Below are 12,396 nucleotides of genomic sequence, written 5' to 3'. Positions count from 1 at the left end.
CACAAGAAAACCCTTTTTGTTCCTTCTTCAGCCGCTGCCCTACAAGCTCTGACAAGCTCCTCCCACAGCTAATCCCCTACCTCAACAGAAGCCCTGCCCCCTCTGACCTTTGCACAGAGAAAGCAGCTAATCAGCCACAAGAAACTCACACAAGAAAACCCTTTTTGTTCCTTCTTCAGCCGCTGCCCTACAAGCTCTGACAAGCTCCTCCCACAGCTAATCCCCTACCTCAACAGAAGCCCTGCCCCCTCTGACCTTTGCACAGAGAAAGCAGCTAATCAGCCACAAGAAACTCACACAAGAAAACCCTTTTTGTTCCTTCTTCAGCCGCTGCCCTACAAGCTCTGACAAGCTCCTCCCACAGCTAATCCCCTACCTCAACAGAAGCCCTGCCCCCTCTGACCTTTGCACAGAGAAAGCAGCTAATCAGCCACAAGAAACTCACACAAGAAAACCCTTTTTGTTCCTTCTTCAGCCGCTGCCCTACAAGCTCTGACAAGCTCCTCCCACAGCTAATCCCCTACCTCAACAGAAGCCCTGCCCCCTCTGACCTTTGCACAGAGAAAGCAGCTAATCAGCCACAAGAAAGATGATGCTGTTAAGGTGCTACAGTCAATATGCCAGCAAGTTTGGAAAACTCAGCAGTGGCCAGAGGATTGGAGAAGGTTAGTCTACATCCCAATCCCAAAGAAGGGCAGTGCCAAAGAATGCTCCAACTACTGCACAACTGCACTCATTTCACACACTAGCAAGGTTATGCTTAAAATTCTACAAGGCAGGCTTAAGCAGTATGTGGACCGAGAACTCCCAGAAGTGCAAGCTGGATTTTGAAGGGGCAGAGGAACCAGAGATGAAATTGCAAACATGTGCTGGATTATGGAGAAAGCTAGAGAGTTCCAGAAAGACATCTACCTCTGCTTCATTGACTATGCAAAAGCCTTTGACTGTGTCGACCACAGCAAACTATGGCAAGTTCTTAAAGAAATGGGAGTGCCTGATCACCTCATCTGTCTCCTGAGAAATCTCTATGTGGGACAAGAAGCTACAGTTAGAACTGGATATGGAACAACTGATTGGTTCAAAATTGGGAAAGGAGTATGGCAAGGCTGTCTCCCTGCTTATTTAACTTATATGCAGAATTCATCATGCGAGAGGCTGGGCTGGATGAATCCCAAGCCGGAATTAAGATCGCCGAAAGAAATATCAACAACCTCAGATGTGCAGATGACACAACCTTGATGGCAGAGAGGAGGAATTAAAGAACCTTTTAATGAGGGTGAAAGAGAAGAGCGCAAAATATGGTCTGAAGCTCAACATCAAAAAAACAAAGATCATGGCCACTGGTCCCATCACCCCCTGGCAAATAGAAGGGGAAGAAATGGAGGCAGTGAGAGATTTTACGATCTCCCTGGGGAGGTTGTGGACTCTACTTCCTTGGGGGTTTATAAGTGGAGGTTGGATGGCCATCTGTCATGGATGCCTTAGCTGAGATTTTTACATTGCACGGGTTGGACAAGATGGCCTTCAGGGTCCCTTTCAACTCTACAATTCTATGATGAATCTTTCCCAACCCATCTTTTTCCTGTGTTATAAAGATAATACTATTCTTTATAACATTTGTGCTGCTTGTTCTTAAAAGCCACCAAGCTGGTCTACAGTAAAATAATAACAATGAATATATGAAATCTTCACAAAATAGTATAAACGGCAATTAAAATAAACCATAACATTCAGCAGACAGAAAAAAACAATGAAATGCTGGGGTGCCTGAACATGTAAAAGGTTCTTTGCCTGGCACGGAAATAACTTAAAAGTCTGTGTCAGGTGAGCTTCCTTGGGATGGGCATTCCACAGATGAGGCACAATTGAAAAGCCCTCTTCTCAGTCACCACCAGTCTAACTTCAGGTAGAGAGAGAGAGAGAGAGCGCACGCAAAGCATCAGAGGATGACTGGTAAGTTTGGATAGGCTTCTGTAGTAAATGGGGTTTCTTCAAGTACGTGGGTTCCAAGCCTGTTAGAGCTTTGTAGGTAATCCACAGCACTTATACTTGAGCCCAGAAAGAGACCGGTGGCCAACAGACAGACAGCAAAGCTCTCTTAGTTATAGCACTGGTACCTTGCCCCCCTTTCATAGGCCCATTTGCAGACTGCAAAATTGTGGAGAGGTGGCATTTTTATTATTCATTTTGGATAGCAAGGAAATGGGTTTATTAAAGTAATTTTCAGGATCTGGCATTTACTGGGGAAAACTTCTTTCTTTCACAATGCAGATTTGCTTCTACAATTGAAAATTTGCTAGATTTCTTCCTTGCCCTTAAAGACTTGCAAAGGGAGATCATGTGCTCCAAGCACGTGACTCATATAACAACTCACAATATTAGTGACCTGCCAAATGCATTTTGTACTAATTGAACTTTCCAATAATTCAAAGGCCCTTGTGCTTGGTAGTTAAGGACCCACTTAAATCATTACATGTGTGTGCGCGCGCGCACACACACACACTCACATCCATTACAAGGAAACCCAGCTACAGGTGTAGAAGGTCACAGGTATATCAGCTGTACATACTTTAATTATTCAGCCATTCTTATTGCAGAATTAAGAATGTAAAAGTAAAAGTGCACCAGCATTTCTGTGGCTTCACAACCATAAAGTAACAAAAAACATAGTAAGAGGACAATCCTCATTAGAACTGCGATATTTTGAAATAAACTATGCTAAGCTCAGTCTAAAACCTACTGAACCTTGTAGCAAGACTCCAGTTTGACCCTATTGATTTTGGATTAGGTGCCAAGTACACTTCAATCTACTTGGTTTTATGATGGAGATGTTGCAGTAATAGTTACAGCTAGTAAATGCTGAACAGCCATGGCAGAGTAGTTAAACTTAGACCACTATTAAAGTACTTTTACATGTGACATTCACAGCAGACCTGTCATCTTTTATCTGCGTGCAATTGCAGAACTGGTGTCAGTTCTAAAGTAATGATATTGAGGGCTTCATAAATTACCCTGGTGATGCTCAGGAGAAGACAGTGTCACATCTAAATAAGTGTTTTGCTTCCAGGGTAATGTATGTCTTCATCTGGCCCAGCAGTCAGCATATTGCCCTATGTTGATGGATATTGTCAGCTTGAAGCTCTACTACATTTCACTGCACAATAAACATGGCTGTCAACACCCTATAAAGTGAAATCAATTTATCCTGTATGGTCAGTGCATTTTAAATGAAATTAATGTACTGTGGGCATAGTGGCAAAAAGGTAGCGTATTAGTTATGCACCCTCTGTCTTAAGAATTTATCCATAAAAATGAATTGCCTACACAAAACAACAAAAATAATTATTGTGCACCTTAACGTACAGGGGCTTTTTTGACACCAATTTAGCAGAGTTAGGATTCTACATAATTTAAAATATAGATTCAGATCTTGAGCTGATGTAAATCATCTGTCCACTGTGAAGTAAACAGAGCTTTACTGATTTATAGCAGTTTAGATTTCATCAAGCTTTGTCATTTCATAGGCATTGAGGATTTGTCATATATGTATTTGAACTGGAGGGGAGAGATCTGAAATACCGTTGTATGTGAGGGATATGCTTTGTTGTTTTGACACACATCAAATTTAAAAATTATTCATGCCATTTTTTTATTGTGCAAATGTAGCCATCTTTCAAAAGCATATCAAGAATGAGTCCAAATATTTCAATTGAGAATCACAAAGCCACCAGCCTCAGAGCTTGGATGCATGCCATGGCTCCAGTTATTACATGTATCTATCATGTAAACCTGCATGAATTCTTTGGCTACATGTGATAGGTACTTGATGAAAAGCATGCTAGGCTCCATCCGTAGAAGACCTTGATGTCCACTATAGTAGAAAGCAATTGAGTTCTTGTTGTATCATAAGCTTGATCAGACAGCTTGAAGCACAAGTACTGGTGTTAATTCTTTGAACTTGGAACACCTCAAAGACATTTATTCAGTGAAGGATACCTGAATTAAGAATTGCATCCACCTTGACAAAATAGGCTTCTGTGCACTAGTTTTAGTTATTCAAATATCCTGGGTGACTTTAAAACCATTTGGGCAAAGACTAATTTAGATGAACTACACATGGGGAAAAAAGATGGGAGAGCTTTGGTCAGCTGGTCATTTTTATTATGGGCATATTAAAACATGGCTTTGCCCTACTTCCCATACATTTAACAGTTTGCTATTTTCTTTCCTGTTAAGAGGTATATCTGAGGCAGGAGTGAGGCATCTTTTTCAGATCAAGAATCAGTGCCTTTTTCCCTAGAAGAAAAGCACTGCCAAGAGCTACATTCTCTTCTGGGCAGCTTTTCCAGGGCGACATACCACTAGTGGGCAGGACCAGTGCTTTTTATCTAAAAAAAATGTTTAGGGGTACTCTCATTTTCCTACTCATATTGAAATACTGCCCCTCAATGAGGCCAAACCTAGATTCATAAAATGCTTAGGGGTATACATACCCCCAGAAGAAAAGCACTGGGCAGGGCGAGAGGTAAAAGTGGATAGAACAATGAAGGCAAATTTATCATTGTATCATAGACCAGTTCTTAACACATTCATATGCTTCATTTTATTGTCCATCTAGATAAGCAAGAGGCACTATCAAAATCCAATTACCCATTCCATCCGGGCAAAACACTGGAGTACAAAGTATGGCCAGTGAGGGGGTGATCTGGGGAAAGTTCTAAGAACTAGGCAGAGAGGCCTGGCAGGCCACATTTGGTCCAAGGACCTCAGGGTTCCCCACACTTGATCTAGGGCATAGAAATTAAAGGCTCAAAATTTAATATGTCTTTGAAGTTTCTCATTGGCTCCTACAAGAATGAATAATGAATAGCATGAATGAACTCAAATAAATGAATTCGTAAGTGCTTTGTGTCATAGATCTGAAAGCAGAAAGCGAGAACTTGAAATGGACAGGGCATCATAGGTGGCAGCCCCACCATCCAGACAATGTAATAATATTTGCATCCATCTTGTTTCTTCCTGCTCTGATATTACAGGAAGTAAAGCAATGAATGGCTCTGCAGCTAAACTACAGCAGTATTATTGTTGGCCAACAGGAGGTGCCACTGTGGCTGAAGCTCGAGTCTACAGGGACGCCCGGGGCCGAAGTAGCAGTGAGCCACATATCAAAAGACCAATGAACGCTTTCATGGTTTGGGCAAAGGATGAACGCAGAAAAATCCTTCAGGCTTTTCCTGACATGCACAACTCCAATATTAGCAAAATCCTTGGTAAGTATAAAACCATTAATAATAGCACAATCAAAACTGGTAATTGCTTTGCAATTTTATATGCAGATTATGAATGGTGAGAGGGAATAATTTCTTAGATTTGTTGATTGAATCAAGTTACTGAACTCCAGAACACTGCAAATATGGGAGGGAACACTAGTAGTTAGATATGGAAAAGCAAATAACTCCTATATGTCCTTTGCTGTTAGAATGTTTTGCCTTTCTGTAGATTTGCTATGTTCATTGTCCTGATTAATTAAAAACTACACTGATTAATTTAAAACTAAGGCTGCAAGTCTATGCACGCTTACAGGAAATAAGACCCATTGAACTCAATGGAGCTTAGTTCTGAGCAGATATATATATAGGATTGCACAGAGAGGTACTCAAGCTTAAGACTACTACAGCAATTTATGAAGATGAGATTTATTTAAATAAAAAACATTGGATTTCGATACGAGTTAAAGAACTCAGTTTATACATGGACTATGCCAGTATTATATTGCAAGCCTTTATTAGAATTCATGTATTAGGAAATTCTGCAAGACAAAGCTGGTAACTTTGTTATGTAGGGAAAATCTCTAACCTCATGTAAATATAAGTCTTCGTGGCAGGGAGTAAAATGTTCAAACTGTGTGGTCAATATGTTTAATAGAATTTAAATGTTCATTAGGTACTCATTGAACTAATTGTAAAAAAATAAATAAACAAAAGTGTATTGACAAAAAAAGGTTAACGTCAAGTTTATTTAAATTAATTCTCTAGAAAAGTAAAATTTAGCCAGTGCTCAGGCTTTGTCTCCCAATAATAAAACTGTTGGTTTTTCAAAGAATTGGAGGCCCCAAAAGAGAAATTAAAAACATACATGAGAATGAGGGAAAAAATTAAACTGATATTTGTCTATAAATGTAATTCAGAAAGAGAACAGTAACGATCAGGTCTCACCTGCAATACTTTGTGCAACATAACAAAGCTATTTCTCTTACTTGCTTTTTTCCCCTTTCAGAGGTAAAAAAAAATCTAGAAATCTAGAAATAAATATAACTCTGTTCTTAAACTTTCAGTGTTTTACATAGAAGCTCTCATATTTGTCTACTATTTTAGTAAGTTATATGAATAGCCTCTCAGTTTTGTATAAAACCTGCACTGTTCCAGTCTTGGCAACTCTATGGAATCTATATTATTTGTGTGTATTCTTTGACAACCCCCCCCCCATTACAAGTATAGTAACAGTATTCATTAAAATGTAAACATTCAGTATAAATATTTCAGAAGTGCCAGCAATTGTATGTTTTTTAAAGAGGGGTAAAACCTGCCAGGACTTCCCCTGCTACTACCACACACACACACACACAGAGAGAGAGAGAGAGAGAGAGAGAGAGAGAGAGAGAGAGAGAGAGAGTGAGTGTCAATTTACATATAATATCTCCGCACATTTTCCAGGACAATGACAAAAAAGAAGCCTGAAATATTAGAACTGACAACAGAGTATTGCTGACTCTGGATAATATTTATACAACTTTTCCATTTGTTGATGTATAAAAGCTCGTGGTAAAAGAATAGCTTCCACCCACGTTTACCACAGCTGTAATCATTTTAACCATCTGAAAGCTCCTTTTTAATCTCCCCCAACACAAAACCACCCTTCTTTCTTCACTGTTTAGGTAGCTCTCTATAAACAATACAACAGACCTGAATACTTTTCTTCTTTCTATGTAAACTGTTATATATATTTTTGTCTTTTATTAGTGCAGTTTGTGCTGAATGTTTATATTAATTAAAGTAGTGAAGAGCATTGCGAATGTACTTTCCGCTTTCTTTCAAATACAGCTCAGTGTATGTATTGCATCTGGCTGGATAATTATAATGTTTAATAGGATTTGCAAGGGTCAAGGAGCTGATAATAAACTAAAGTTATAGTAAAGGGCATCAAAATTAAGGACACTAAGATGGTTAGAGGGTCATTTCCAGTTTTGTGAATAAGCTAGTTTTGCTAAATTTTAGGTCGTGGTTTCATTATAATGAATTTACAAGCTAAATTCTTGCTGGGGAAATTATGCATGAGCAAGGTAATTTTTTTTTTAAAGATCAGTAGAAAGGTTATGACGAAACAGGATTCTAGTAATATAACTGAGATTCAAGGATCCACTTTCAGGGTGCCCAAGAGCTTGAGTGTGTCCAGTGGGATTTGTGCCAGTTTTTTCTTTTTAAGCCACAGACTTATCATATCTCAAACTGCTGTTTAAAGTTCCCTTTGTTTCAAAATCAGTTTGCCATATGGTGTTTGAGAAAGGCACAGAATCCATTGGGAGTATGCTAGTAATTCAGTTTTTTTTAAAAAAATAATCAGGTAGTGTTTCTTAATGAAATAACTACCAATGTATACATGAATCAATGATTTTTGTTCAAATAATAGGTGAAGAACTCACTATAGTTTCAAATACAGAATCCTGGATTGATTGAAAGAGTGAACAAAAATAATAATACAAAAAACAGTGAAACCTTAATGTGAATGGGGCCAGTTCTCCAACAGTACACTTACAAACGTTTGTCAAGCAAAATCTCTTTATAGAATATTAGGGAAATGTCTGAAGACTAAGAATACTGCAGAACTAAGCATACCACTCACTTTAAAAGTAGATTTCAAATTGTGAGTCGAGGACCCACCGCCCACTTAGAGATAAGTAAGACACAGGTTAATGGGCTAAAGAAGGCCACAACTTTATTGGTTACAGCATGTGAGTGGTATTGGCTAAAGCATTGGATCAAACAATCTATACATGACTCCACCCCGCACGGCAAGGAGTCATTCGAGAGTTAACAACCAGTGGGAGGAGCTTATTGATGCAAATACAACTGAAAGCTTCCTCTGATGTCACTGGAGGTCGTGCCATGGCCCTATCCACCAGCAGGGCAGCTGACAGGATCCATGACCGCCGGATTCCTTTAACGGAATACCCAACAAGGGGAGGGGTACGTGATGGCCACAACCTGCCCTCCAACACACCACACTTATTCCAATGCCTAACAGCCAATACCTGAAAAGTTGTGACGATTTGCTACGAGGTAGGCGAAAAACCAAGAGGCTGGTGTCAATTTGCCAAATGGATAAAAATTCCTACCAGGCCCCCTGGGCAACCAACCAAAGTCCATAGCAAGGTCAAAAGCATAGATATGACCTAAAGGGAGGTGGGCGGGTGATCCGACGAATTCAGGAAGCGGCCATTCAAATGTGACTAAACCCCGCCCCCAAGCCAGCCCAATTAACCTAATAACTCTCGCAGGAGGCCGAATACAGGAACCGGCTCCTGCTCACAACTCCTCCCCTCTAGCAGGAGGAGAGGCTCTCTTAATGTCAACTGAGATGGCTTGCTTGATGCATTGAAAGGTGAACTGTGGCAGAAATGAGCATTAAGTGGAATTATCTGACAAATAAACTTAGAGCTCACTAATATCTTTTTCTGTGCAGGCTCCCGCTGGAAATCTATGTCAAACCAAGAGAAACAACCTTACTATGAAGAGCAAGCACGGCTAAGTAAAATCCACCTAGAGAAGTATCCTAATTACAAATATAAACCCAGACCAAAACGCACCTGCATTGTCGACGGCAAGAAACTGCGTATTGGAGAATATAAACAACTGATGAGATCTCGAAGGCAGGAGATGAGACAATTTTTTACTGTAGGGTAGGTGGAAGGTTTACGTGTCAAATCCAGCAGTTGCTATATAGTTTTACTTCCTGTGAGATTGGGACTCTTGTTTAAGATTCACTTATTAATCATAGCCCGTGACCCAAATATTTAAACTCTTTTTAGTCTATGGTGGTTCCCTGTCTTTGACAGCCATCTGGTAACCTACCCACAAGACTCCTACAAATCCATTAGCTGGGAACTATTGGCTTTTTCTTTGCTTTTAAACAGGTATCAACCCCACCCCCGACCTTCTCCCTAAAGCTGATAAAGCAAAATAGTGTGAAAATGTCCTTGGAAAAAGTGTAAAACAAACCTCTTCCCTTTAAATTTATTCCATTATCAACTTTTACAAGTAGTTTGCTGCTGCTGAAGCTGGGACTTACTGCAGCAAAGTTAAATCTTCCCCTTACAAAGAAGGACATCCATTATTAACATTTCCTGGAGTCCAGACTCAGTACACGCACATCATTTTCTCTTTTGCCTGTGGAGTGAGGGCAGAAGCAGTAGTGGCCATAAGAGTAGCCAGTTACTGAACAGAAGCACCAACATGACACTGGAAATTCATTTAATAGTTGTACTACACCATTAAAATGAGTAAGGAATATACAATTATCCCCCACCCCAAGTTTTCCACATTGCAGCCTTTTCTCCCATAACCCCATGGAAATCTAGGATGCCCACTGTTTGCATATGGAGTGAAAAAGGGCTGCAATCTGCTTAAGCTTTGTGGGAGAGGGGGATGCACTTGATACAGAGTGTTGAGTCTCTGGGTATGCAGCTGGGGGCAAGTATGACATACTCCTCATGTATTTTTTAGTTTGTAGCACCATGTTTTTGACTCTGCTGTATTCAGCACTGTCTTTGAATTTCTCGGGCTGCAGGGTGGGTGGATCTAACATCTGAGTCCCAGGAATGAAACCATATATATGCATTCAATGAATCTCTTATGTGCCATCTTGGACTTTTAAGCAGCATGCAGTGCTGTGATATATCTTCAGTCTCAGGCCAGACATTCACTAGAACAATTGTCACTCAATAGGTTTATCTCTGCCAGTGTCTTATAAACACACAAACAAAATTGCTGGATGCTTGGTGCCACACACGGGGGTTTCTGGCAATTTAAGAAAGCAGCTTCTCTTGCCAGCCCTTCTAAATTCACAATGTTCTGTTCAGTCCTCTAATCATAATACTATTCTTTTCTTGTGGGCTTCGCAACCAGATAATTGACCTTGACTGCTTGGTTCTGTGCCTTGTTTCTGGCTTGGCATGCAAGACACACGTTGCAGTCAATTATTTTGTGGTATAGCCTGCAGCAGTGCGGGTTTCTGCCCAAATCAGTTTTTGATATCCATAAATACGATGAGGGTTAGATATCTTGAAATATGATGAGGCAATAGGCCTATGTACCTTATCCTGAAACATAGTTGGCTGACTTTAGGCAGCCAAGAAACTATTTGGGAATTGAGTTTCAGATATTCAACCCATCAGCCACACACCCTCTTTTACTTAAGGGCATTGCTACTGTAGCCAGATTATCCAGTGAAAGAGTAAAGCTTATTGAGGGTGAAGAAGGGAATAAGAATGGCTTTGACTAGTGCAGGACAAGGGCAGCAGTGCTTGCACATAGAAATGTATATGTGTGCATGTGTGATGATCTGGTATAAGGAGGTGATGCTTTCTGCAGTTAAAGGAGCTGGTACACAAGAACTGAAAGGTAAATGGATCTGAAAGGAAATGATATGGAAGAGGCAAGGAAGTTGAGTAAGAGCTGGATAAGTGAACATCCAGATTTATGAATCACCATTCTGCACATCTTTTCGCATCATATACCAGTGTTTGAAAAGCATGTTCCAGTGGCAACTTCCTGCTCTCCTAATCAGCCACCTCCCAACTATGGCATTTGACGTGGAACTTCTAGACCCGATGAATCAAATTCATTGTGATTTGCCCTGGCCCAGTCCAGGAAAGGCATGCTTTCTAGCTGGTGTTTCATGAGTAGAGATGGGCTGAGCAGCTCAGACATAGCCTGGGAGTTGTGCCCAACAATGTCATTGAATAAAGGGGAAAGTTTTTAATTCTGCAACAGAACTTCCCCCCTCTCTCCCAAATCTACTTTGGGGGTTCCCCTCCAAAACAGACTTAGGGGTGCGTGTTCAGGAGGCACACAGGGTGATGGGAGGAAGGAGAGAGTTTTCTTTACAAAGTCATTATGCGCGCTGGAGTCAGTAGACTTTCCCCCTGCAGGTGCCCACCCTCAAGCTCATTCACACTGGTGGGCGGGGCAGGTGATAAAGTTGTGTGTTGTTAGCAGAGCCCTGCTCCCTGTGTGAGGGGCTCTTGAGATTTTTCATTTTGTATTTTTTAAGATACTGTGGAAAACTGTATTATTTGTATCTTAAAAGCCTTCCTAATATTTATTCTTACAAAAAATGCACACGTGTTCTAAATGCTTTTGAACTACTATTTTGAATTAGGCAATAAAACCACACCACTGTGTCAGAAATATATTCAGTAAGCACTTTTATGAGATCTGATGTTAATGTTATTCTATTTGGCGTCTATGTTTCAAAGGATGTAGCATGTAAGAGATTTTCTCCAATGCAGCTGAATTAAGACTCAGTAATTGTGTGCTGTTCCCTAATCCAAATTACTATTTCCAAATTAAACATTTAAGTGGTTTTGTTAAAAAAAAAAGACAGCTATGAATACCACCCCCCCACCCCATGGATCACTTATATGGTGCTTAGACAAACCTGAAATACTGTGTAGGCAATTTCCCCCCTGTACTGTACTAGGAAACTACCCTGCACGTATTCCAGTGTGTTACATGCCAGCAATGCCCTTCTCCTGTTTGCGCAGGATAAGTGGTTCATTTTTTGCAAGAGAATAAATAGATATAAATCCAATATTGAAAACAGCAGCATTCACAAACCACCAAGAGAACATTTCTGTCTCTCAGCACTCTACTGCTAACTAATGCCAGTTACCATACCTCAACGAAAAGGCTCCTGTGTGAAACTACAGAACTAGAATTTATTCACAAACTACAGAACTAGAATTTATTCACAAACTCAGTTTGATTATGACTTGGCTTATCTTTCCCTTTTTGAAATTATTTATCACTAGATGAGGGTGTATTAATTATGTCTCTCCACTGTAATGTTGGCTGTTTCAATTGTCTTGTTTTAATGATAGCTACTTTTATACATTTTATAAGTTTTTAACATACTGTCAAGCATGTAGAAAGGCTTGACTTTATTGCTTTGGGAAGCAGTATAGAAATAATCATCAGTTTTTATTCAGTGCTTTGAAGGTTTCCATTTGGAGAGGAAATTTATTATAAATAACTTCTAATCAATAAAATATATACTTAATTATTATCCAGCTTTTTGTTTATTGTTAATTATAATGTGCAAGGAAGCATGTCCTCAATG

The 12,396-nt window shown here is 39.9% G+C and overlaps 1 protein-coding gene and 1 long non-coding RNA gene across 22 annotated transcripts in view; one reads left to right on the top strand and one right to left on the bottom strand.

The window, feature by feature from the left end:
• The window catches only part of LOC128415776 (uncharacterized), a 123,912-nt gene that overhangs the window by 61,564 nt on the left and 49,952 nt on the right, over positions 1-12,396 (bottom strand). The gene's annotated exons all lie outside the window — the stretch shown is intronic.
• Positions 1-12,396, top strand: part of SOX6 (SRY-box transcription factor 6) — a 448,703-nt gene that overhangs the window by 426,855 nt on the left and 9,452 nt on the right. For 15 of the 17 annotated variants that reach the window (XM_053392405.1, XM_053392369.1, XM_053392397.1 and 12 more), the window contains 2 exons: positions 5,037-5,270; positions 8,740-8,956. In XM_053392405.1, coding sequence (XP_053248380.1) covers positions 5,037-5,270; positions 8,740-8,956 — 451 coding nt within the window. The remainder of the gene's footprint in view (positions 1-5,036; positions 5,271-8,739; positions 8,957-12,396) is intronic. The other 2 variants (XM_053392330.1, XM_053392321.1) reach the window with 1 other exon arrangement.

The sequence above is a fragment of the Podarcis raffonei genome, chromosome 1, assembly GCF_027172205.1.
Source record: "Podarcis raffonei isolate rPodRaf1 chromosome 1, rPodRaf1.pri, whole genome shotgun sequence".
Lineage (NCBI taxonomy): Eukaryota > Metazoa > Chordata > Lepidosauria > Squamata > Lacertidae > Podarcis > Podarcis raffonei.
Note: the sequence above shows the minus strand (reverse complement) of the source record. Positions and strands in the feature narration are given on the sequence as shown.